The sequence below is a fragment of the Anoplophora glabripennis genome, unplaced genomic scaffold (genome assembly GCF_000390285.2).
Source record: "Anoplophora glabripennis isolate ALB-LARVAE unplaced genomic scaffold, Agla_2.0 scaffold79, whole genome shotgun sequence".
Lineage (NCBI taxonomy): Eukaryota > Metazoa > Arthropoda > Insecta > Coleoptera > Cerambycidae > Anoplophora > Anoplophora glabripennis.
The window spans coordinates 1,108,472-1,136,461 of NW_019416623.1; the positions used below are offsets into that span (position 1 = coordinate 1,108,472).

Sequence of the window (27,990 nt, forward strand, 5' to 3'; positions counted from 1 at the left end):
CAGCGTTGCCAGTTGTTACCTTTTTAAAATAAATGGAAAATAATTTAGTAAAATAGACTGCATTATTTTTGTAGTTTTAAGAAACGTACATAATAAATAAATAAATAAATAAATAAATAAATAAATAAATAAATAAATAAAAAATCGATATTTCCACCGATGTTGAGCTATTTTTTGCGATTAGGGAAAAATCCTGACGTGTAGCATTTCTGGTGACTCCATCGTCTTCAGCGGGTCAAAATACTCTAAAAAGTATATGATTTTTTTGCGTGCCTGTGTAATTTTTTACATAGTAAAAAAAGTAATTAGTATTTTCTATTATTCCTTCCATACTCTTCCAATAGCTCCAATAAAAAAGTGTTTTAAATACCTATACTATTTCTTAAGAATTACAAATTCTAAGTCTAGTAAAAGTTGAAAGGACCAATGGGTACCATCCGCATTTTTCTGCTTGCTCTTCGATTTTGTAAACTAAAACTGTGAAGGTGAACCTCATAAACGTGTACAAAATTTCAACTTAGTATGTTAAAAATCAGCTGAGTTACTAATAAAAATAATTTCAGAATTTTAACTTTAACTTTCTGTATCTCGAAAATGCGGCGCCCAAATTAAAAATGACATAATAAAATGCTCATTACTTTCGCCCATTTGTGGTTAAAGACTTGACCATATAATTTGTGACCCTATGCATTTGTTTCTGCTGAATATATATACATATTTCAATTTACTTTTGTAACACATTTCTGAGAAAAAATTCATCATTAAAAATATATCAAATCATATATTTGATGTATTTTCGAATTATTAGAATATCATACAGGTTATAAATTCACATTCCCAGTTTTTAATTAATTATTCAGGAATTGTAAACCTAACAGATTTATTATCGGCTTCCCACAGTTCATATTATTCACAAAATTTACCAGAAGTGATTAACTATATAATAAAAATTTTACCCATTTAAATCTATAAATATCTGCACTGAATATATCATAAAATACCAATTTGTCATGTACATTTCGATTGATTGATAATATGGCCATTTCACTGTCAATTTGAGTTATCCAATACTGTTCGTCATTTTACTGGATCTAACTGTGGTTTGAAAATTTAATTTTCTCTGAAATTGTTACATTTTATGTAACCATTAATATACAAAAAATATCTGTTGACTCAGTTTCGTGTTGATCTTTCTTCAGAGCGATGACAGCTATTAAATACTAGATTAGGAGTTAATTTCTATGGAGGTTTGAAATATTATTTATGATAAATAGGGTGACCTGCATAAAACAATTTCTTCCAAAGTCCTGCATTCACCAAATAATTTCCCACAGATCGGTCATGTCGTTTTAGTTCAAATTAAAAAAAAAATTGTAACTTAATTTTACGAAAGAACGAACTTGTAGTTACTTTGAATGAACGTAATTCATTTAAAGTTGTAATAAAAAATCATGTAGAAAATTTGATTTTTCAAATTAGAAGTCAACTAATTATTCCTGATTATCTTTTTGTTCCTAAACCATGAAAATATTCTGAAAGTTAGTAGATATGCCACATTAGCTTTGTTACATACACGTAATACCAGCGTAACTACTTTTTAGTTGATTACCCTGCAAATATATCTTATGTTATGCCTTCCCCTAAAGTCTAACTACTACTTAGCCAGTTCATGCATGAATTCAATTACCTTGTGATGCCTCATGTAGGTCTTCGCTCCATCTAAAAGGCGTTCAAATTCAAGACGGTTAGCATTTCGGTTAGTTATCACATTGCCAACTTGTCCTGAAAGAGTAAAAATAAAGATATCGTTTGTTTCAGCGTTTATATGTACAGGGTATTTCAGTCAAGCTCCATTGTTCCATAGCTGTCTTATTATTATTTTAAAAAACATATGCATTAGACCACAGTTGTACCAATTTCGACACTACATAGTCCAAATGTATTTTCAGTTATTGAACTTGTTTAATTTGTTCTGAATGCTGCGTGACTGGTAAGTTTCCTGGCCCGGGAGCCGGAAGATACTGGAAACGATTTAACACCTTAAAAATTTTGAACACGGTTAAAATTGAAAAAAAAAACAAAAATCCAACTGTACACATTGTCCTTTTTAAAATATCACTGTTGATAACTCCTAGATGATAACTAAATACACTATCAGAACTATTTTTTTTGATAGACGCACTATTAAAGTTGGTGCAACTTTTGACGAACAAACGTTTTTCTAATTCCAATAAAAAGGCAGTTATGGAACAACAATTAACTTTGCTATGTAAAAATAATGTTAGCAATTTTGTGAATATTCTGTTGTAAATGTTTGTATATAAGATTGAAAACATTTTTGAGAAAATAATACATAAAATTTATAATCACTAATATGTATGGGGCATTCCATGCGAAATAAATGAGCTCGTAACCGATTCATTTTTAATTTTCCTGATTTATTGGTATTATTTAGTGCCCATTTAGAGTAGCTTTCATGAATTTTTTCAAATTTTATTTGAAGTTGGACCCACGTTGGGCGTCACTTTTGCTACAATACAAAATTAAAACTTGTGCGTATAGCAAAACAAAGGCCACTTTTGCTACCAAAAAATGGGAAACAAGTGTATGTCCACTCTAAAACGAAACTTGCTTTAAACAAAAATTAAATAAATAGCAAATAGGCGCATTCAGGAAGTTATGGGCATTTGAATATTTTGGTTAAAAATTTTTCAAAACTGTACCTTGGTAAAAACTGAAGATATAAGCTTTTTTTCATTTTGTTCGTTTTGAGTTGTAGTTTTATATCTATTTCGTCGTTAATCTGTCTGTATATAAAGTTTTTACTAAATACAAATGGTAAAAAATATAACAAGTATTATGGCATTATGTAAAAACTTTTTAATGCTGAAAAAAAAAGAAAATCGGACTATTCCTTAATAATAATTTAGATATTCAGTAATGACAATATTAGTAGTAGTTTTAATAATATTGTATTTTAGTAATTAGTCGTCGCGATTAGATCTATTAGACCAAGCAAATTAAATTTTTACTCGAAAAAAGTCCTATCCGCGAGATTATTGTAAAATTATCTAAAGGAACATAATACAAGACATCTCTCGTCCCATGAGTCAAAAACTTTTATTAGCTAACTTTTCTATTTAAACAAATAAGTGAGGAAAACATTTTTTTTCACTTTACAGGGAAAACCATCAATTTTAGCGAAAAGTGACTCAGAAACAGCTTATTTTGAGTAAAATTATCTACAAAATGAGACTTGTTAAATTAAATTCGGTTAATAAACAAAAAAGTTATTGCAAAAAAAACAAGAAAAGTGCCCATAGTTATAAACAAATTAAAACTATCGCATTTATTGTTAAAATTTTATAAAACCTATGACAAGTTGGGGGTTTTGTCATACTTTAAAAGTGTGCCAAAAGTGGGCGCTGTAGGTGCAATAGTTTTCGCACAATTCTATTTGTTTATAACGGAGGCTCCAAAAGTTATGAACTTTAAGCCTCTGTACAGGCGTTAATTTTCAATCAAACATTATTAAAGACGCAATTAAGCTACCTATTAAAAAATGTCACCGTTCTCTTGACATTAACATTCTCAAATTGTGCACTAAAAAACCGTGAGTTTTTCGCTTATAAACAATTTGAATAACATCGTTACTATTTATGCTGTCTCGCCGAAAATAGATCCAATGGATAGCTGGCAAAAAAATACAGTTTTAAAATAAAAAAGTACCCTCTACGACCAACAGGAGCCAAGATAAGAATTTTCTTTAAACAATCGTAGCGCAATCGTTTATAAATATTAATACTTGCATTTTTCGCACAATAAAGTTTACGACGTAAACTACGATTTCCCATGTATTGCATTGGAAAATTAACGACTCACGAACCCTTTAAAGAGAAGGTACTCGCTAAGTAAACTGTCCGGCGGCCGGCGGCGAAGCTCGTCCAAGCGGTCGCGCGGGCGAGAAATGTTAAATCCAAAGTTCAAATAAGTGCGCGCTGTAAATTTTGCAATATCTCAGCTTCTATTCGTAGAATAGCCCTGAACCTCAGAAAAAATGCATCTTTTATATTTTTTTAATTTACAAAAATGTAACAAAAATTATTGTTAAACGAAATATTAATTAAAATTTCAATTTCGGAATTATTTTACTATTATTAAATAAATAATTGAAAAAGTATCGTCCATTTAAAAAGTTAATTTTTTTACATATTAAGGCAAAGTAAATTTGTTTTTTCAATATTTTGTTAGCTATTTAATTACGATTTAAATGTAAAATTAAAGCGAAAATTCACAAATTATTTTCAAATTGTTATTTCTGATAAAAATAGAAAAAATTTTAAATTTTAAATTGTTGTATTATTATATCTATTATCGAAAATGGTTGTGATTAATATGTTTTTAATTAATTTTGATTATGTCGCAAAATTTTTTTGTATAAAATTAGTAATAAATATAATAAAAAAACTTTATATATTAAAATTTCAAGAAGTTAAAATTGTAATTTTATCGACCGCATTATTTTTATTAATATTTTTTAATTTTGAGAATTTTGCAATAAATTCAAATGCTTTTTATTCTTTTTTAAATCTTTTAACAATAAATAATAATTTGAAAATAATTTGTGAATTTTTACTTTAATTTTACATTTAAATCGTAATTAAATAGCTAACAAAATATTGAAAAAACAAGTTTACTTTGCCTTAATATGTAAAAAAAATAACTTTTTAAATGAACGATAGCTTCATTTATTTATTTAATAATAGTAAAATAATTCCGAAATTGAAATTTTAATTAATATTTCGTTTAACAATAATTTTTGTGACATTTTTGTAAATTAAAAAAAATTAAGTATAAAAGATGCATTTTTTCTGGGGTTCAGGGCTATTCTACGAATTCGTAAATATGCCCATTGTTATTTTTTCGTCGAGCTAACCCATTTAAAAAAAAATAAGTTTCTACGATGAATAGAAGCCGAGATATTGCAAAATTTACAGCGCGCACTTATTTGAACTTTGGATTTAACTTTTCTCGCGCGCGCGACCGCTTGGACGAGCTTCCCCCACCACCACGCCGCCGGCCGCCGGACAGTTTACTTAGCGAGTACCTTCTCTTTAAAGGGCTCGTGAGTCGTTAATTTTCCACATTTTTCAATGCAATTCACGGGAAATCGTAGTTTACGTCGTAAACTTTATTTTGCGAAAAATTCAAGTCTTAATATTTATAAACAATTGCGCTACGTTTTAAAAAAAAATTCTTATCTTGGCTCCTGTTGGTCGTAGAGGGTACTTTTTTTATTTTAAAACTGTATTTTTTTGCCAGCTATCCATTGCATCTATTTTCGGTGAGATAGCATAAATAGCAACAATGTTATTCAAATTGTTTATAAGCGAAAAACGCACGGTTTTTTAATGCACAATTTGAGAATGTTAATGTCAAAAAAACGGTGATATTTTTTAATAGGTCGCTTAATTGCGTCTTTAAGATTACAATGACGCTTTCAGAATCATGTTTGATTGAAAATTAACGCCTGTACAGAGGCTTAAAGTTCATAACTTTTGGAGCCTCCGCTATAAACAAATAGAATTGTGCGAAAACTATTGCACCTACAGCGCCCACTTTTGGCACACTTTTAAAGTATGACAAAACCCTCAACTTGTCATAGGTTTTATAAAATTTTAACAATAAATGCGGTAGTTATAAACAAATTAAAAATGGGCACTTTTTTTTTTTTTTTGCAATAACTTTTTTGTTTATTAACCGATTTTAATTTAACAAGTCTCATTTTGTAGATAATTTTACTCCCTATAAGCTGTCTGAGAGTCACTTTTCGCTAAAATTGATGGTTTTCCCTGCAAAGTGGAAAAACTGTTTTCCTCACTTATTTATTTAAATAGAAAAGTTAGCTAATACAAGTTTTTGACTCACGAGACGAGAGATGTCTTGAATAATCTCGCGGATAGGACTTTTTTCGAGTTTCTCTTTTATTTTCGCTAATTTTCCTGGTGATATAATAACATGTGGCTAAATAGCGTACAAATTCTGTAAAAATAAAATAAAATAAAATATATTTAATTCGAAAAAAATAGAATAAAGGAAGATCCCACTCTAGAACCTGTCTCATAAATTTATTAGAATAATAATATGTATTTAAATAATTAAATATTAAAAAACGATTTTTATTATTTAAGTAAAGTACTAAGTACTATTTTTATATTTTTTCATAAAACTACATCTTTAAACGAAGAAAATGAAAGAAAAAAGTTTATGACATCTTTAGTTTTTGCCCAAAATATTGAACTTCTTGAGTGGTTGAAATAAAAATTTGAAAAAAATCATCAGTTTATCGAATTTCTTCGAAAAAATTCACCCTTATTCTAATTTTGAAAACAAGACACATTTTATCGGGATTTGTTATGAATACCAAAAATACAATGTTCACAAATTTACTACTTCTCTGGTTTAGGAAATATTTGAAAAATGTAGCAACAGTTCTTTTGACTCGGGACATCTCCCTAATTGCACAGTTTCAGCCCTCCAGGGATTAATATATTCGAGATATGCCCTTATCCCCTTATAATTGCATATTTCACCTGATTCATATATGGACACTTCAGTTCGAACTATTTAGAGTTAAACAACGAAAGATAATTTTTTAACAGAACAAAGGGCCAGTATTTCTAACGTAAAATCCCTCTTTTCGAATCACAGAAGGTCCTTCTCTCTTTACTGCATATTAAATTGAGAACAGGAATATTTTTTGAATCTCAAATAAGAAAACTCATTAATGATCCTCTCTTTACAGAAAAACTTAATGAAAAGGAATTAGTGGCTTGGAATTATTTTGAGAAGATGAACAAGGGATGTTTTTGCAACATCAAAGATGAGATTTTTTTAATTCGCGTTTAGGTCTTTGTGTACGGTATACGGTATCAAGGTCGTTGGGACCCAGTTGCGATATTTTTAATTATTTTTTAATGTTCAAAACTGCTCTTAGGATATCCAAACATAAATCTATTAATTTTTTCATTAAATGACGACTAATATGCTACGTATATTTTATTTAAATTCATATAGCCCCATAACAAAAGAACTATAGGTAGAAGCACTTTTCACAAACTTTCCTTTTCATATTGCTTGATTGATCTTCCTTATAAAATTATATTTAAAAAGTCTAGTTAACATAATTTTACAACAAATAAGGAATGTTTTAAGTATGTATAGTCTACATAATCCATCTTAATCTGGACACACTGTATGCAAGATGATCCGCTTAAAAGAAACAAATATCTAAAGAACACAAAAACCTCATATATTTAAAAGAATACAGGTAATATTACAAATACATATATTCCTTATGGAAGATATATGGAAACATTGGACAAAAAAAGTAACAAAGCTAATTTTATTACAGGCTTTACTAAGGTTTTCTCGTATGTATATAACATAAAGAAGCACAAAGGGGCCAACAACATAAGACAATATCCCTTTAAAATATTTACATATTATTCCAGCCTATAAATTTATTCTTTAAACTTTAAAATGTCACGTATCTTTATCAAATTAAGGTCTTCAAATGGTTAAGTAGAAAAAAATTAGCTCTGTAATCCCAGTTAGTCGAGGCAATGAAGCACTAAAATGGCCAAAAGTTCGGAATTTTTTCCATAAAGACGGATCGGAATGCGGTTTTTTGCATTCCCTTCCAAAAATTTTTTGTAAAAAATGTGGCTACTTTGTGTTTCTGACAAACTGGAAATTGCATTGCTGCAGCCAAAAATGCATTCAAAAAATGTATTTTTTGAGACGCCTTTTGGAAGATTTCAAAACTTTGTAAATAACAGTCAGAACTGGCCCAAATCGGGTACCCCGGGGGTTTTCGAGGTCGCTGATCACGATTATGATGTTCAAATTGACCCCCCGAACACCTGGAGCTCAGGAATGCCGATGAACTTCATCTCCGTGGGACTCTCCCACAAATCACGTGGGGAAGGAGAGAAACTCGGTTTTTTGAGTCGCTGAATTCAAATATGCCATCGTCGAACACCCCCGGACACCTGGTGCGCCCGAACCTGGACGTGGACGGCATCTCCGAGAATTTTCCTAAGATCGNTTTTTTCATAAAACTACATCTTTAAACGAAGAAAATGAAAGAAAAAAGTTTATGACATCTTTAGTTTTTGCCCAAAATATTGAACTTCTTGAGTGGTGTCCATGATGTTCAAATTGACCCCCCGAACACCTGGAGCTCAGGAATGCCGATGAACGTCATCTCCGTGGGACTCTCCCACAAATCACGTGGGGAAGGAGAGAAACTCGGTTTTTTGAGTCGCTGAATTCAAATATGCCATCGTCGAACACCCCCGGACACCTGGTGCGCCCGAACCTGGACGTGGACGGCATCTCCGAGAATTTTCCTAAGATCGCCAAAAACAACTCAAAAATCATCGTAGGGGCGTTTTTTGGGGCGCTTAATCCAAATTTCACGTCTAAAACGACCCCCTGTACACCTGGTGCACCGTAACCTGGGCCTGAACGTCGTCTCCGAGGGGTTTCCTAACATAATCGAAGAAGACGAACCCAAAATCGTTATGGGGGTTTTTCGGGGCGCTGAATCCGGATTTCAAGTCGAAAAGTGCCCTCCCAACACCTGGTGCACCCGAACTTTTATCTTGACATCGCTGTCATTCCCATAAATGTCAAACAAACCTGATGTCTTAGAGAACGACATCAATACTGCAACAGCTGTGTGATTCTAGTTAAATTACGTGAGGAGGAAAGAAATAGAATGAATGGAAAGTTTTATGTAATTGGCGTTTAAAAAACGGTTTTCTACTGCCGCCAGCTGCTCGTTCTACGCGTTGGTGGGCGGGGCCTGGACTTAGGAGAGAGTTTCTGTGTATACTTACACAAAAGCGTTTTGAGCGTTGGGAGAAAAGTGAACGGCCGCTCGGCAAAGTTCGGAGATCTAACCGGAGATTATTCTCGTAATTCTCCTCGCTCTATTCAAACCCGGCATTTGGACTCGAATTTTGCGAGACTGGATCAACTTTTTCGAGGGCCTCAGGCGAGAGTTACCCATGAATGAATGTGTGAAATTATGAGACGATTTTTGGTTAGTGTTTGCGATTGTGCCTGGAAAACCCTCGGAGACGACGTTCAGGCCCAGGTTACGGTGCATCAGGTGTTCGAGGGGTCGTTGTCGCCGTGGAATTCGGATTAAGCGCCCCAAAAAACGCCCCCACGAGATTTTTGAGTTATTTTTGGCGATCTTGTTAGGAAAATTCTCGGGGATGACGTCCACGTCCAGGTTCGGGTGCACCAGGTGTCCGGGGGGTGTTCGCCGAAGCCACATTTGAATTCAGCGGCCCAAGAAACCCCTGAGGGCGCTGAGTTTCTCTCCTTCCCCGCTTGAATTTTGGGAAAGCCCCACGGAGAAGACGTTCGGGGCCAGGGTCCGGTGCACCAGGTGTTTGAGGGGTCGTTGTCGACGTGGAATTCGGATTGAGCGCCCCAAAATCCCCCATATCGATTTTCGGTTCGTCTTTTTCGATTGTGCGGGGAAAACCCACGGAGATGAGGTCCGCGTCCAGATTCCGGTGCACCAGTTGTACTGGGGGTCGTTTTCGACGTGAAATTTGGATTAAGCGCCCCAAAAAACGCCCCCACAATCATTTTCGGGTTGTTTTTGTCAATCCTGTCAGGAAAATTCTCAGAGATGACGTCCACGTCCAGGTTCGGGCGCACCAGGTGTCCGGGGGGTGTTCGACGATGGCATATTTGAATTCAGCAATCCAAAAAACCCTCTGGGGCCGAGTTTCTCTCCTTCCCCGCGTGATTTGTGGGAGAGTCCCACGGAGATGACGTTCATTGGCGTTCCTGAGCTCCAGGTGTTCGGGGGGTCAATTTGAACATCATAATCGTGATCAGCGACCTCGAAAACCCCCGAGTACCCGATTTGGGCCAGTTCTGACTCTTATTTACAAAGTTTTGAAATCTTCCAGAAGGCGTCTCAAAAAATGCATTTTTTGAATGCATTTTTGGCTGCAGCAATGCAATTTCCGGTTTGTCAGAAACACAAAGTAGCCACATTTCTTACAAAAAGTTTTTGAAAGAGAATGCAAAAAACCGCATTCCGACCCGTCTTTATGGAAAAAATTCCGAACTTTTGTGCTTCATTGTCTCGCCTAATTGGAAAAGTATGAATTGATGGATTTCCTGACAAATTGGGTTTTATATTTGTAAGGGCAGGATAAATATTTTGTATATCCATTTGATTCGATATAATTCTTAAGAAATAATGGTCTTCCTCACTGTAATCTATATATATGACTTCTGATCAGAAAATAACCGAGCTTTATATATTTTATCCTTATTATTATTAATTTCATACATTATTGGTCTTTGTCTCCTTCAAAGTACTCCCCTCCCCTATTAACAAATTTTTCTCAGCGGTGGTTCCATTTCACGAAGCTGTCCTGAATACCTTCATTTGAAACGGCCTTTAATAGTCTAGGATCCAGATAGGGTGCCGTGGTCAATCAGAGTATCACGGCTGCAAACAACTTATACTAAATGCACTAAATTTTCAATAACTTTGGTTAAAAAGATATATGTTTGTTATGAGAAAACGTAACTATTAAAGCAAAAAAATTGTACTAGCTATAAAAATAAACTTTTTACAGCCATTTCAACATTTAATTTGTTAATAACAATTAATTAAACTGAGCACTTTCAGGCTTTGCGATCAAGCTTTTTGGATTCAGGAGGTTAAAATACTTGAGAATAAGTTGCTGCAATTTCTATGAATCAGCGATTAGCACGCATCAGGCTTTTTAAAAGTCTTAGTCATCACTTGAAGGTCTTCCTGGTCGAGGATCATCTTAAATTGATTGACGACCACTTTTAACTCGCGAAACGACCCAGAGTATCAGCTCCGATACTTGTTTCAAAAGTTGAAACATTTTCGTGAAAGTTTTTCCCAGTTTCACGCAAATTTCAGAAAATCGCATATCACTGAGTATCTCAATTAGCGCGTAATTTTCTGTACAGACCCCGCATAATTATGGACACCGTTTTCAGGTGTGAGAGGAGTATTATTTTGATTGACTTTGTGATCTCGGGTAGAACAATAAATGTAGCTATTATAGAACTTTCTATGAGAGAGATACTGAAGAATTGTTTCAACGGTTTATTTGAAAAATTATTTGACATATAGTCCGGATTTAGCACCAAGTGACCAGTAGTTAACAGATTTAGAATTGTTTATTTCTAGAAGGAACATTAAACTGCAACCAACCGCAGTCGTACACCAAATACACCAGATCATTAACAAAATAAGGAAACAGTAGCAGTCTCAAGTTGGAACCTTGGGGAATACCTGCACAAGCTGTGTATTATATTTATTTTTATTTGGTTACATGTCATTTTGATTGTGAAACTCAGTATCAAATTTATATCTGCTAAGTTAATTTTAATGTCATTCTAAATATAATAGAATATAGCATGATAGAATAATACTGATAGTATTGATGTTGGCTTATTTATTATTCAGATTATTATTCGGAAGCAGTAAAAGAGACTATCAAAGAATTTAATGTCACGTGCAGCTGAGCGGCTTTATAAAACAATGAATAACTGACGGGAAGACTTTATTCTACTTACTTCCGAATTTTTTATTTCTCTTGGAAATTAGTGTTTGTTATTTTTGGTGTTATGATTATTTAGTGCTATTATTTATTTAGATTTGCTAACGTGCTAACTTAGCAACAAAAATATTTTTTCACAGTCTGTTACAACTGCCTCTACCAAACCAGTCCAGTATAATTTGTAACAACTAATAGAATGTATTGAAACAGCTTTTTTTGTAAATTAATTCATGATCAAATTCAGATTTTGGATCATATACAGGCTATATAAATTCGCTTCTCACTACAGAGATCTCGGAAACGGTAAGAGGTACGAAGTAGCTTAAATGGGGGCAAAGTTGCGTAATCAGGGGACCAAACATTATGCCTCTAACAAATCAAGGCTAACATGATTACTTTTCGAAATATTTGAAAAAAACAGAAATTTTGGAAATCCGTTTTTGTTTGATTTCAGCCTTGTTTCAGGTAATTTTGAAAAATTAAAACACATTATCATGGCCACTTTTTGTCCTCTATCGAATAGCATAATCAATTTTTGTATGTAACGTTTCGTCTCTCCAGGACCATTATCAACTTCATTAGTAAAAAATTTAGATAAATTTGGAACGAAGATGAAACAAAAACGGTTTTCCAAAATTTCTGTTTTTTTTTCAAATATTTCGAAAAGTAATCATGTTAGCCTTGATTTTTTAGAGGCATAATGTTGGTCCCCTGATTACGCAACTTTGCTCCCATTTAAGCTACTTCGTACTTCTTACCTTTACGAGATCCCTGTAGTGAGAAGCGAATTTGTAACAGCCTGTATACATGTCTCTATAAGAAAATACTAATGTAAGTTGATTAATGCGATTTTTGTTAAAATCGGCCCATTTTTTCCCCGAGATAACTATCAAATGACTTCTGTTGGAAAATTTACTTTGTAATATTAATTCTTCTAATTATTTTACGTATTTGACTATTTTCTGAGAATTCCTAATAAATACATTTGCATGATTTCTATGAGAAAATTTAATCTGTCACAATTACAAACCAGAGTTCGCAAACTGAGTAATAATTCAACTGTAACAAAGTTTATACCACTCCAACAAAGAAAAAATTAACATCACTGTTTATTTAGTTGATTTCCATATTCGGCAAATGTCAAAATTGAAATTCTAACATTCTGCTCCATGAAGTAACGATGAGTAACACGGGTAACGTATCTATGTGTATGAATAATGAATTAGGATGGCTGAAATTCCGTGAATGATTAAAATCGAAGTTGGTCGAGTCTGGGAAGTAGACAGGTCTCGAATGAATCGGAAAGGTAAAGGGAATCCTTAGACATCATATGTTTGGAATCATAAGAGCGTTAATTGGAGTGGTTTAATGTCACGTAAGCTCGAATAAAGTACGAGGAAAATCAAATCTAAACAAGGATTTTTAATTTATAATCTAGAAAAATTACAATGCGACTTGAAAAGATAAATATTAGGATAGAAAGACTCAGTTTTCTCAAGATCTACAATCTTTCTATTGTACCACGTAATATAACAAAATTCCTTAAGAAATAATAGGTACACCGAGGTAAAATTTTAGGACAACTTTAATTGGAGTTTGGGGAAGCTACCCTTCCTAAAATCCGCGTCGATGAAATTTTTCTATGAATAAGACTTGAATACCAAAACCATCAATGTTGCCCAAGAACTAACTTCACGAGTGACAATTAAAGTTAACGAGAGTATCCAACTCATAGCTTACAATTATCAACCCCTTCTCCTCAGTTCGAAATGCTTTGGTCTTTGAAGACAAGCCAGACTATGACAACACAACAGATATTAGAACAAATTGCTTGTTCCTCTTGAACAACTCCCTATACTCTATCTAGATTTCTCCCTAAATAAGTGCTATTTGTTTGAGTCCTGGAGAAATGTGCTTTAAGAACGGATTTGAAAAGACTTGTACAACTAATCACTAAATCAGGGTCATTAAATCATCTTACCTACTTACTAATTAGTGATTTTGTAGCTAAATAAATCAATTTTTTAAAGCAACTCAAGCAAAAAGTATGTCCAGGGTCCACCCAGTATACAGGGTGTCCCACTACGAACTCCATCGATGGATATCTGGGAAACCGCTCGAAGGGTTTTTTTGAAATTGTTCCGGTTATACCGGAAGTCGATACTAACTTTCTTATTTTAAATGGAACCACCTGTATATTATTGCATTTTTGGAAAGAGCATCTATTTTTAAGTTGAAAACATATACTCCATACTTAGGATTGACCGTTTCCTAGATATTTTTATTTTTAAAAAAAATTGATAGACTGTCAGCAAATTTTAGTTTTCCCGGAAACGTAGGTTTATTTTTTTGTGCAAATTGGACATTTTGTAAACGAAGACCTCATTTATCAAATTTGACATGAAAATTTTACAGTTTTCATTCAAAAAAAATGATCGAATATGATGTTCAGAAAATGTGGAAAACTCGAAATTTTTAAATGGAAACCCCTAATTTTTTAACGTATCCGCATTCTGCACTAAAATTAAGTGTAACTTTGTTAAAGTTTTCTTTTACCTAAACCCATTGGTTTTCATTTTATTTACCAATAAACATTTCCCTTTTCCCAAAACGGTGTTTCCATTTGTTTCGCACATTTTAGGTTGGCCATGACAGGTAAGTAACAATCAACATGACAACTGACACAGGTTTTTAATTGTCAAATTTATACAGTTCCTTGTGGGTCGCTGCTCTAATAGAATGCGGTGATAGATGCAATTATATTTGGGACACTAAAAAATATTGTGCATAGTACTCCAGTAACAACAAAGGAAAATTGTATGCATAGAGTAAGGTAAGCATTTATCTATCACCGGATTCTGTTAGAGCAGCGACCCACAAGGAACTAATCCGAAGATGTAAAAAATGTTTAGAAGTTGAGAAGTTGAAGGAAGACATTTTGAACATTTATTAATAAATTTGACAATTAAAAACCTGTGACAGTTGTCATGTTAATTGTTACTTACCTATCACGGCCACCTAAAATGTGCGAAATAAATGAAAATACCATTTTAAGAAAAGGGAAATGTTTATTCGTAAAAATAATGAAAACGACTGGATTTAGGTATAGGGAAACTTTAACAAAGTTACACTTAATTTTAGTGCAGAATGCGAATACGTTAAAAAAATTAGGTGTCCAATTTAAAAATTTCGAGTTCTCCACATTTTCTGAACTTCATATTCGTTCATTATTGTTGACCACCCTGTATAAAAACTAGAAAATTTTCATGTCAAATTCGATAAATTAGGTCTCCCTCTAGAAAATGTCCAATTTGCACAAAAAAATAAACGTACGTTTCCGGGAAAACTAAATTTTGCTGACAGTCTGCATCTGTCAATTTTTGCTTAAAAATCAAAATATCTCGGAAACGGTCAATCCTAAGTATAGAGTGTGCTATATGTTTTCAACTCAAAAATAGATGCTCTTTCCAAAAATGTAATAATATACAGGGAGTTTCATTTAAAATAAGAAAGATAGTATCGACTTCCGGTATAACCGGTAGTACATGACCTTGAAAATATTTTAGCTTGGTAGGCCCCACGGTCCGTATTACACCATCACAATTTCAAAAAAATTGTTCTAGCGGTTTCCCAGATATCTATCGATGCAGTTCGTGGTGGGACTCCCTGTATACACACGTCCGTAAAGCTTTCGTTTCCAGATATATACGGGATGTTCAATTTTTTCTAAAAATTTTATTTTTATTTACATCTTCCAAACGGGTTGATCAATCAATTCAATTTGGCAAGGGATATTAGCTAATATGTCTACACTATATGAACGTGAGTAATAAAATAATTATATTTTTTTAATGGTACTCACTCCTATTTCAGTAATATATTCGCTACAATTATAACATATTTTGAAAGTAAATTATACAGAAAGATACTCCTATCTTTTCGATAAAACCCATTGTTTTCAAGAGAACTGCAAAACATGATTTACTAATAATAATAAAATTTGTAAAAATACGAGACTGTACACAAATACAGACATGGATTTTACGTATGGACGTGCCAATGGTAATGAATTTGAAGCTTGTCGGTATGATCAAGCTTATCCTAACTGTCCAGTTCCTTTTGCTCGAAAATCATCAGACTTTACTAGCGACTCCTGGGCAGTAGAAACTTTGGTGAAAACCCTGTTGACACTGGAAGACCTAGATCTGTTTTCACTCACGAGAAGAATAAAATTTGGAGGAAGTGGGAGAAAATCCTGAAAGTACTGGCAGCGTTAGATAGATTATAGCTCTTCGCCACTCTCTTGTTTAGAAAATCCTTAGAGGACAGATATTGCACACATACCACATCCCACTTTGATGCCAGATTAGCACTTTGTAAGTGAGTTTCCTGAGAACAGACTAACTTGGGCATTTTGCAACCCTCGTGCTCTCATTCCTTATCGCCAAGGGCTCCCCCAAAGTGGTTGGTACGCCTTCTACACTCCTACTTCTCTACACTTCCGGACATAGATCTGCGTCATGAAAACTTCTAGTTTACAAGCTCTTGAAAATGTAAGGGAGACATGGTCGAGGGTGAATACAGCCAAAGAACCAACCCCCTAGAGGGGTGAAAACTACCGTCTGCTGGACAGGATGGAGATGTGGGATGTAAATTTGCTTGTTCTGGTTTCTACTGCGCAATGGTCGCAGTGCACTGAGGAGAATAGCCCTCAACTGCTTTGCCGTAAGGTGCTCCTCCGCCCTGTCCAGCAGAGGGTAGTTTTCACCGCTCTAGGGGGGAGGTTCTTTGGCTGTGTCAGTCCTCCATCATGTCTCCCTTGCATTCTTAATGGCTTGTAAGCTAGAAGCTTTCTTGACGCATATCTATGTCCGGAAAGGCATAGAAGTAGAAGGGTTGTAGAAGGCGTACCAACCCTTTCGGGAGAGCCCTTGGCGATAAGTAATGAGAGCACGAATGCCCATTCATACTCATTTTCGTAATTATATTGATATTTAAAATACATAGGAATAAACAGTCATCCAGATCACGACTTTTTCTTGAGGGGTTGTGTTAAACCATCCTTAAAATTCTGAAAGTACCTACTCATAATATTAGGCGGATTATAGCTCTTAGTCACCCTCTTGTTTAGAATACCCTTGGGGAACAGATATTGTAATCATGCCACATCCCACTCTGATGCCAGAGATATTAGCAGCATGTAAATGGGTTTCCCGAGAACAGAATAACGATCTTAACTTGGCAGCGAGGACAGGGTCTGCCCTCGTCCAGGAATGTGGACACGCTTTGGAGTCATTGGCCAGATGAAGAGAGGTAGAGTTGGATTGGGTTCCAGGCCACATGGGTATCCCTGGTAACGAGAGGGCTGATCAACTGGCTCGTCTCGGATCTAGGGAACCTAGCCAGAGACCTGAACCAATCCTAGGAAGCACACGAGGTTGCATTAACGGGGCTCTTAATAAATGGGGCTTTCAAACTTTAGGCCGGAACTGGAGGAAATAGAGGATGTAAGCAGGCCCATAGTTATATACATGAACCTAACAAACCTAAGACAAGATGGCTGCTGAGCCTTAGTCGAAGAACCCTAAACCAAATGCTGCGGATTCTGACAGGCCATTTCAGATTTAGGAGGCATTTAAGTTTGATAGGAACTGAGGAGGACCCTCTACGCCCGAAATGTGGAGCAGAGGAGGACAGCCCTGACCACCTTCTGAGACACTGTACAGCCTTTGGAAGGATAAGTGTTTAGCGTTGAAGAGCTGTAAGGGATTGAGGTGAGAGACCTTCCATGGACCAAAATTCTGGCGTTCATTAGGGCGTCGGGTAGGTTCGAAGAGGGTCAGAGGCAGAGAGTGGGACGGCGGGATAGGCAAAAAGGGCCCACTTGTGGCCTAATTGTCAGACTGAACCGCCCCTTTTCACTATTACTGCTACTACTAATTTGGCAGCATTGATCCATGTGAAAGATAAGATAGGGGGCGAAATTGAAATTTTCAATTCTCTTAATACGCTCACTTAGACTGACCAAAATCCAATTACTGTTGTTGCAACGTGACATCAAAAACTCTTTAGTTTAAAGGTCCAGATTATCACACAGAAAGGTTAATAGGACCTGTTNGAGAACAGAATAACGATCTTAATTTGGCAGCGAGGACAAGCTCTGCCCTCGTCCAGGAATGTGGAGACGCTCTGGAGTCATTGGCCAGACGAAGAGAGGTAGAGTTGGTTTGGGTTCCAGGTCACATGGGTATCCCTGGTAACGAGAGGGCTGATCAACTAGCTCGTCTCGGATCTAGGGAACCTAGCCAGGGACTTGAACCAATCCTAGGAAGCACACGAGGTAGCATTAACGGGGCTCTTAATAGATGGGGCTATCAAACTTTAGGTTAGAACTGGAGGAGAAATAGAGGATGTAGGCAAACCCATAGTTTTATACATGCCCGAAATGTGGAGCAGGGGAGGATACCCCTGTCCACCTTCTGGGATACTGTGCAGCCTTTGGGAGGATAAGACATAAAGTCTTTGGCGCTGAAGAGCCGCAAGGGATTGAAGTCCTTCCATGGACCAAAATCCTGGCGTTCATTAGGGCGCCGGGTAGGTTCGAAGAGGGTCAGAGGCAGAGAGTAGACAGGTGATGGGATGGCGGAGCAGGCAAAAAGGGCCCACTTGTGGCCTAATTGTCAGACTGAGCCGCCCCTTTTCAATATTACTAATTTGGCAGCATTGATCCATGTGAAAGATAAGATAGGGGACGAAATTGAAATTTTCAATTCTCACTTAGACTGACTAAAATCCAATTACTGTTGTTGCAACGTGACATCAAAAACTTTTTAGTTTAAAGGTCCAGATTATCACACAGAAAGGTTAATAGGACCTGTTGTATTATCTAATTCATTAATTGCATATCTACACTTTTTAAGATAGGTGCCATTGTTTGAAAACGTACAACTGGATATCAGGTGTAGTTTGTGGTTCATCGTATATGAACCTCATTGAAACCTAAATGAAACTTGCAAACAGAAGTAGAAGTGGTGGCCGCTAGACCTGAATCTGTTCGACTCCTTTATTTGGAGTTATATTAAACGTTTAGTGACCCGGGGCAAGTTGAAAACTTGCATGTTCTACAATAACGAATAAAAGAAAGCTCCAGCCCATCAGAGCCCAAACATGAGATAATTGAGAAGGCATGTAATTCATTTTTTAGATGACATGTGATTCTTCACTAAATAAAAGTGCTGAACCTTTTAATTTCATGTTTTGATGTTTGCTTTTTTTCTATTTTTAATCCTTTGCATGAAACGAATTCATCACATCGTTTTCTCTCATCTCAATCAGTACAAATTCAAAAGTGTTGATATGACAGCAATTTGGGTAGTGATGTCAGTAAGAATTTTAAAATCACCTTTAGCAATTTTATTTACAACAGTGACTCTTTTAAAATTTTTTATAAAAGTGCCGTTTCTAATTGGGCTTGGTTTTTCAGAAAATGCTATTATTTTCGCAAAAATTTCAATGGTTTGGAAATACTGCTCAATGGATGACGATACCCCATCCTTGAATTATCTCATTTATCATTATTTATTTTACCCCATTTGTAATAATTTGGTCAACCCATTTGCAAGACATAAACAAACTGATTTTGTTACGAAAACTAACACCCTGTATCTCTCAGTTTCGGACTTATGCCCATGTGAACTTTTTCTTGCTGTTTGGAGTTCTAACTGTTTTTTTTTAACATACAGTATATGTATCATTCTTATAGAACACCTGTAAAAAATTAATACAGTTTTCCAAACCAAATTAATATAAAACTAAAAATAAGTGGATGTCGGTAATAAAGAAACGAAAAGTGACTTACTCACCTACTATTGTAGCAAATATAAAAACTCCAATAAGGTAACTAACTATGGTAAAGATGTACCTGAAATAAAAATATCATTCAAATTAATAAAAAATATTGCATAATTTTTGCACAAAAATACATTTGCTTTGTTTACAGCACGACATAAATTATTTGATGAAATCTATTCTGGTTTTTGTCCTTATACACAGTGTCCCAATATAAATGTGAAAAAAGTCAACTTTATTCATTTAAATGGTATGGTACATTTTTATTAATATTTAAATTTTAATTAGCTTTTGAATGGAAAAAAAAGAAGAAAAGTTTGTTTGAATGTATGTTGTATTATTTTTTTGCAATATGAGTGGGATAAAAATTATTAAAAGAAAAATGTCAATCTGTTTGAAATAGAGTTGTTGTTGAGTTTCGTGTAATCTGAAATACCAGGCATCAGAGGCTTGTAAATATTTTAGTTGTAGGTAATCGTATTTGGCAATAAAATACAGCTTAATGGAAAGTTACCAAAGACAAACTATGCATGTTAAATGTCATTTTCAAGTGTCCAACAAAAACATCAACTGAGGGTTATTTGAGATATAAAATATAAGAAACCCTGAACATGACTGCAGATTATTTTCGTTGTTTTTTTCTGATTGTTCTAAAACGGCTACTCCAATAAAGAAATGTGACATAACATTTTCTATTTAGAATTTGAAGGTTTGTCAAATCATGTTAAAAAATAGGTACGGTGTTACCATTTAAAAAAATATCGTTTTAGTAGCTACTGCAGAAATCTGGCAACACCGGAAATATATTTGTGAGTTTTTCTTAATCAAGTTATTTCCTACAACTTTACATTTGGAAGTACTAGTCTATCACATCAAATAAAAAAATTAGCCTGTCAGGTTTTAAAAAAATAGCACTGACAGGGTGTCCGCAAATTTCACCGACAACGTTTGCCTGCATATTCACGAAGATAAATAAATATGATCAACGAAAAAAAAGTTAAATAAAAAATGTTTGGTTTTTAAGTTACAGGCCTTCAAAGTTGTCAAAAATAAAAATAATTTAATTAATAACTTCATAACCCTTTGACCGATCGCGTTAAAATTTGGCACATTTATTTGGACTATTATGGCGTCAAATCGATATACTGGGTGATAGTTTTCTCCTGTTACCTCTTCCTTTTAGCGGTCAAAACTTTTAAAGTATATTTTTTTAAATCGGGCAGCGACATTGAAAAGGTCGTTTTATTTTAAAAAAATATTGTCTCTTCAGGAAATCTCCTACAGAAAACCATTCTTGAGAAAAATGGCATAATTTGCCGGTCTGCATGTTTCAGTTTGAGTAGCAGTGTCACAAATTTAAAACTTTGAGTTCAGTAGGCGATGAAAACAAGATATTGATTGCTGCGGCTAGCAGGTAATGCCATTATTGTGGTGTTTCTTTAGGATTCTCATCACTCCACATATACAAACTATGAAAATTTACAACTCCGTTCTTTATAAAATAAGATTCGTCGGCACAGAACAATTTTTCCATTCACCAACCAGCGGCAAAATTGTAAACGTGCGTTGGGATCTAAATTTTCAAGTCCTTGGGCAGGAGTTAAATGAAATGGCCGAAAAAGTTGCTTGCTTTGATCGCCTACTGATCTCATAGTTTTAAATCCGTGACATTGCTACACAAACCGAAACGTACAGACCTGCAAATAATGCCATTTTTCACAAGAATGGCTTTCTGTAGGCGATTTCTACGTTTAATCCTCGTTATTCGCGTTTATTAGAGATTCCTCGCCACACCACTGCCCTGTATACTAGAAGTTTTATCTATCACGCATGTAAAGAATATAATGCTTTGACCGTTTGTTTTAAGTCATAAACTATTTTGAACTTTAAAAAAAAAGTTAAAGCAATTTCTTTTGGATGATTTTAATACTAGTTAATAATTTGCTGTCACTAAACTGTCTTTTAGGATGTCGTTAACTGTTTGGATTTTTTTTTCACTTTGTCACTACGAGTTTTTCATTTGATTCATATATATGTGTACCTATATATTTTTCAATTTATGTTCATATTCTGTAGGGATTATGTTTAGAGATTTTATTATACTTAGGGTATTTTGTGTTCTTCANAATTCGTAGTAGCCCCTTTAATTGGTCGTATCCAAAACTTCCAAACATTTCGCTGTTCTTCACTGACATCTTTTGTGGTGACTGCAAATGCGAAACACTTGCCACTTCGGAACGTCTCAGATCGTTACTATTGTCTGAGGAGCAGTTTCGTCCCTAGCAGCTTTAGAACCAACAAGAACCGTTTAGGGGTTCGGGTGGCTGGTCCGTCTCCACAGAACCTAGCCCGAAAACAACAAGGACAAGTCAAAGATTCCTAACTAAGGCGATTTTCTCAAGAGACAATATTTTTTTAAATAAAACGACCTTTTCAATGTTGCTGCCTATTTAAAAAAAATACGACCACTGTAAAAGTTTTGATCGCTAAAAGGAAGAGGTAACAAGAGAAAACTATCACCCAGTATATCGATTTGACTAAAGGTTAATTAATTAATTAAATTAGTTTTATTTTTGACAACTTTGAAGGCCTGTAACTCAAAAACTAAAAAGTTTTTATTTACTTTTTTTTCATAGATCGTATTTATTTATGGTCGTGAATATGCAGTCAAACGTTGTCGGTGAAATTTGCGGACACCCTGTTTGTATATGAAGGGATTTACCTACCATACTTAAACATTGTTTTTAGTTCAAATGTGAATATTATTACATTTTAAATTGTAAACACTTATTAGGAATTTCCGATAATCTCATTACTTGCATTTATCCATACCTACCACCCTTAATCCTTTTTACATGTGTTAATATTAAAATTACGATCTTAAGTATTTACTAGAAGTATCCTGACAATTAGAAATTCCCAAATTAGTTTTTAATGACAATTCCCATCACTTTCTTAATCGGCCTACACACGGGGCAATCTGCAGGGACCAATTTGTAGGGTGTTAGAGTGGTGGAAATTGGGTATGACTCTCCACACGGTCAGTATGGGAATTTGTATTAAAATGTAAATACGCTCTACCATGGCTCCATATCTGTGTATTTATTTGCCCCACGAGCCACATTAATCTAGAATCAACCTGTTATTGTCCCAATTGCGCTACACACCATACAATATGCAGGGCGTAAGGGTGGGGAGCAGGGCGGTTGTCTGGTCCGCCGAGACAACTTCCCGATATCGGATAGTCGTAAAATAATTGTGACAATTCGCCTCTACATGAGGCAATCTGCAGGGTCCCTGCATTTTGGACCCTGTAGATTGCTTCGTGTGTAGGCCGCTTTACCTGCCCGAGCTTAGGTCGGTAGGACAGTTGGGGAAAAAGAGGAATTCGATCTCAGCGATTCGACGAGACAACACCGACCGGCTAAGCTCTACAAACCAGTATTACTTCCTGCACGGACTTCAAATTGGTGACCCTGCCGTGATCGAGAAGCAGGATATTTTTTTGCACAACAGTGCAGTGATTTAGAAGATGTTCGGTTCAGCTAGTGCAAGTAGTCCGGTTCCAGTGCAACCTGCGTTAGGTTATGTCGCGATAAGAATGCCGTCTTTTTGGCCGGATGACCCGGCAATTCGGTTCACCCAAATGGAACATCAGTTCGCGATCGCTGGGGCTGTAAGCGAATACACTAAGTTCAGTTACGTAGCCGGCAATTTGGACCAGGAGTATATGAAGGAAGTGAGGGACATCCTTATCAAACCGCCGCGAGAGAATAAATATCAAATGATCCTTAAAACGCAGCTGATAAACGGCTTTAGCGCATACCAGAAGGAGAAGACGCGGCGGCTTCTGGAACACGAAGAAATGGGCGACAGAAAACCGTCGCAGTTCCTGCGCCATCTCCAAGGTTTAGCTGGGGCGAATGGGCCAGATAATTTTATTCGCTCCTTATGGTTATCGCGACTGCCTACTAACAGTATGCAAGCTATTTTGGCAAAGCAAGCAACAACGGACCTGTCCACGATCGCAGAATTAGCGGATGCATTAGCGGAGACAAGGACAGAACAGCACATACCGGAAACCGCGGCGGTCTCTAGTTGTGTAGAAGAAACGATGAGGCAAGTTACTGCAGAAATGCACGCAATGATGACACAAATAGCAAGCCCTCTCTGATCAGCATCGAAGTTCGAATAGACGGCGCTACCGCTCTCGTTCCAGGGACGGACCACGGCAGCAGGTAACGCAAAAAATAACTTCAACAGCAGCAGCAGAAACAACGACACCAATAACAATAACCTCAACAGCAGCAGCAGCAGCAGCAGCAACGACAGCAACAACAACAACAATAACACCAGCAGCGGCAGCAGCAACAACATCAGCACCAAGAATAACAACAGCTGCAACAGCATTCAGGACTCTTCAGTACTTTGAGAACCAGCAGTCAAGAGTAATAGCGCAGAACTAGAACAGGCAGACAAGTCCGTTTCCGTTTCCTATAGCGATACCTACGCCGATTTTCTTAATTTAAAATACCAGCAGGGGGTACTGTAAGCATTTACCTACCCTACTGAGCGCTTGTAGATCACTCTGTATCCGATACACAGGGTGAGTTTTTTCGATGTTTAGTGTAAGGATCTGGGAAAGTATCAGAGATATAAAAAAAGTTATATGAGGAAAGATGTGCAGTTTTATGATCCTTATTAATTTTTACTTTTATTTTTTGAAAATACGTCGTGGCTGACTAGATATTTGGAAAAATCCGAATTCGGGCAATTCTTTCAGATGCGTGTAGCTTTGTTGCTATTTATTTTACCATTAAATTATAGAGTTTCAGTTTTTGCAGTGTTAATAACACAGAAAAGTAACTGTCAAATACCCAGTAAATATTTCGATTGTTTTCACAGCCATCTTCATCAACGAGCAATTGAAAAGTTAAAAGCAGCTGCAATTCTCCCATTTTTCAAAATAACAATACCAAATATTATATCTTTGGAAAGCATAAAAAAGACATTTTTTTCTAGCTCATAGCTAACTATGGTTTACATTTAAAAAATTTGAAGTTTATGTTATAACTTGAAAACGAAAGTGTACACGGACAATTTGATCACACTGTCTTATTAACACTGCAAAAACCTGAAACTTTGTAATTCAATTTTTTTTTGTAAAATAAATAGTAACGGAGCTACACACATCTGAAAGAATTGGCCGAATTCGTATTTTTCTAAATATCTAGTCAGTCATGACGTTTTTTTTTTTTAATAAAAGTAACATTTAATAAAGATCATAAAACTGCACATCTTCCTCATTTAAGCTGTTTTGTATATCTGCTACTTTCTTAGATCACTACATTAAACATCGAAAAAAACTCACCTTGTAGATCGCTAACAGTAACATAAAATAAAATTATCTTAGATAAAGTATTGTGTATTATTTCCTGCATGCACTTTGCACAGTCCGATTTCATACATATATGTATTATTATGTATAGGTTCAAAGATAATATAACTCTGAAGTTTTGTTTACGGGAGTTATCAGGTATTCTCTCTTCTATGAAAATTCTCATGGTGATATTTCTTTTACTTATTAATTGTGATTTGATTGATTTTTTAGAATTCAAATCAGTATTTAACTAAGTACCACTGTCAGATTAACAGAAAATGGTGACTTATGACATAGTGGTTGTTATGTTTTTAATTTTGTTAGGAATTTCACAGACATCCTAGCAAGAAATTGAATCATTTAAATTACTTATCACAAAAACCGTCAATAACAGCAAAATTAAGAGAGATAGATGTAGGAAAGTGAACATAGATAGATAGAGGGTAAAATTCTACAACAGTTTTTGATTCAATATACAGGGTGTTTCATTTAGAAAAAACAAATTTTGAATTTATAACAAACCGTTCATCTCTAAAATAGAGGCTGTAACATTGCCTCCGACATAGTTATGAGCGATAAGTTCTGTTAATCCAATTACTTAGTATTACTTTAGTGAAACCCGCTTATATTGGGACACATTGTATGTAGCATAGCAATTAAACAAAAAACCTGACAGTTATGATTGACTTTTACAAAATTGTTACACAGTGTCTCTTAATTCGACTTCCAATTTCTGAGGGGTGTTTCTTGATCGAATTTAACGCACTCGTAAGTCAAACGAACAATTAATTCTGACTTTATGAAGATATCGTAGCTTGAAGATGGCCTATCGACAGTGCTTTATTTTAATATCTGCTAAATCGGTTGAAGTATCTGTAGCAACTTTTTCAAAAGTTTTTCAATATTGGTGACTCATATTTTTATGCAATCGCAAGGAAATGGGTAAAATTTGATAAAAAACATGGTTTTAAAGAAATTTTAAAATGTATCGTCATTTACAATTTCGTCCAAAAATGACAAATCGAAGATGGCTGCTCATCTTCAAAGATAAAAAAATGTTTCGCACCTAACACCTAAAAATAAATATTTAAGACACTTGACAGGTTGTGGTTACCCATATAGAAGGAACGTTCCATAGTAAACAGGACATTTTAAAAATAAGAACAACAAAAAGTTTTTTGGCAAAACCGTTTTATTTTATTCTAAATAGTCTGACTGATAGTCCAGACGATATCTGTTTCAAAGAGTGCATATTTGGGTGAATCGTATATCCACGGAGATTTTTGGCTTTTTGGCTTTAAAATATCATTAAAAATGAAAATTTTTCTGTGCGCATAAAAAAAAAACGTGGGCTTAACTTTTGGCGGCACAATATGTTAAAAAAATTAGAAAAATGTCATATTTTTCTCCCTATTTAATTATGTATGTTTTCAAGAGTTGATTTTAGACGAAAATGGAAGAGGAAAAAATGTTTGAAATTAAATTGTACAAAATATGACTAGTTACAAATCGAATGAATCATGATTATTATTGTAAAAATCTACTAAAGAAAAATGTGTCCAAATAAAGTAACGCCATATGTCCATACATATTTATCTTTCAAAATTTTGAATATTACTCTTCCTCTCTCTAAAATACTTATAATTTACAATATGAAAAGAAAAATCTGTATTTTGCTTAAAACAAGTAAATTATATTTATTAAATTTTTTGTAGTTGACATGTCTACAATTTCTACGTTAACACGAAAATGTTTACATTTTTTATACAAAAATTGTAAAAAATGTAATAAATATAAAGAGATACATGCAACATGTAGTATATCGCACGAAAGAGGAAAAAACAATTTTTGTAGCCACAGCCTGCTTTGATGACATTTTTTGTCCGCGTAGATGGCGCAGCAAATTACATAGGATATTTTAAAAATCTGTTTTCACTAGGTGAAAGATATCAATTTTGCCACGAAATTTTATTAAAATAAGTTTTCTCTATCTTTTAAAATAAAAAAGTTAGACGACCCTACACTTAGCACAAGTTAGCCATGGATCTCAAATTTGTTTTTTCGATCATAAAGACCTCAAAAAATGCAACAAAAAACATGTAAAGATTTTTGACGTGAGTCGTATATTAACCGAGATCCATAGAAGTGGCCCTCTTATAGTAGTCAGCCTGTATATACAGGGTGTCCGCAAATTTCACCAACAACGTTTGACTGCATATTCACGACGATACATAAATACGATCTACGAAAAAAAAAGTTAACTAAAAATTTACTTTGATTTTAAGTTACAGGCCTTCAAAGTTGTCAAAAATAAAACTAATTTAATTAATAACTTCATAACCCTTTTACCGATCTCGTTAAAATTTGGCACATTTATTTGGACTATTATTGCGTATTATTTCTTAAAGCTTTAGTCAAATCGATGTACTGGGTGATAGTTTTCTCCGGTTACCTCTTCCTTTCAGCGATCAAAACTTTTACAGTGGTCGTATTTTTTTTTAACAGGCAGCAATATTGAAAAGGTCGTTTTATTTAAAAAAAATATTGTCTCTTGAGAAAATCGCCTACAGAAAGCCATTCTTGTGAAAAATTACATTATTTGCAAGTCTGTACGTTTCGGTTTGTGTAGCAATGTCACGGATTTAAAACTATGAGATCAGTAGGCGATGAAAACAAGATGTTGATAGTTGTGGCTATCAGGCAATGCCATTATTGTCGTGTTTCTTTAGGATTCTCATCTCCACACATACAAATTATGAAAATTTACAACTCCTTTCTTTATAAAAACTAGATTCGTCGGTACAGAACAATTTTTGAAGCTAATTATTATCTTCTGCGAAGCTTCACCAACCAGCGGCAAAATTGTAAACGTGCGTTGGGATCTAAATTTTCAAGTCCTTTAGCAGGAGAACGACCTTTTCTATGTTGCTGCCTGTTATAAAAAAAATACTACCACTGTAAAAGTTTTGACCGCTAAAAGGGAGAGGTAACCGGAGAACCAGTACATCGATTTGACTAAAGCTTTAAGAAATAATACGCAATAATAGTCCAAATAAATGTGCCAAATTTTAACGAGATCGGTAACAGGGTTATGAATAAAACAAATTTAATTAATTA

The 27,990-nt window shown here is 34.7% G+C and overlaps 1 protein-coding gene across 1 annotated transcript in view; it reads right to left on the minus strand.

The window, feature by feature from the left end:
• LOC108917159 overlaps positions 1 to 27,990 on the minus strand; it is a 234,381-nt gene that overhangs the window by 103,465 nt on the left and 102,926 nt on the right. The window contains exons 10-11 of the mRNA XM_023455102.1: positions 19,508 to 19,566; positions 1,688 to 1,782 (exon numbers count right to left, since the gene is read on the minus strand). Of these exons, the coding sequence (XP_023310870.1) occupies positions 1,688 to 1,782; positions 19,508 to 19,566 (154 nt within the window). The remainder of the gene's footprint in view (positions 1 to 1,687; positions 1,783 to 19,507; positions 19,567 to 27,990) is intronic.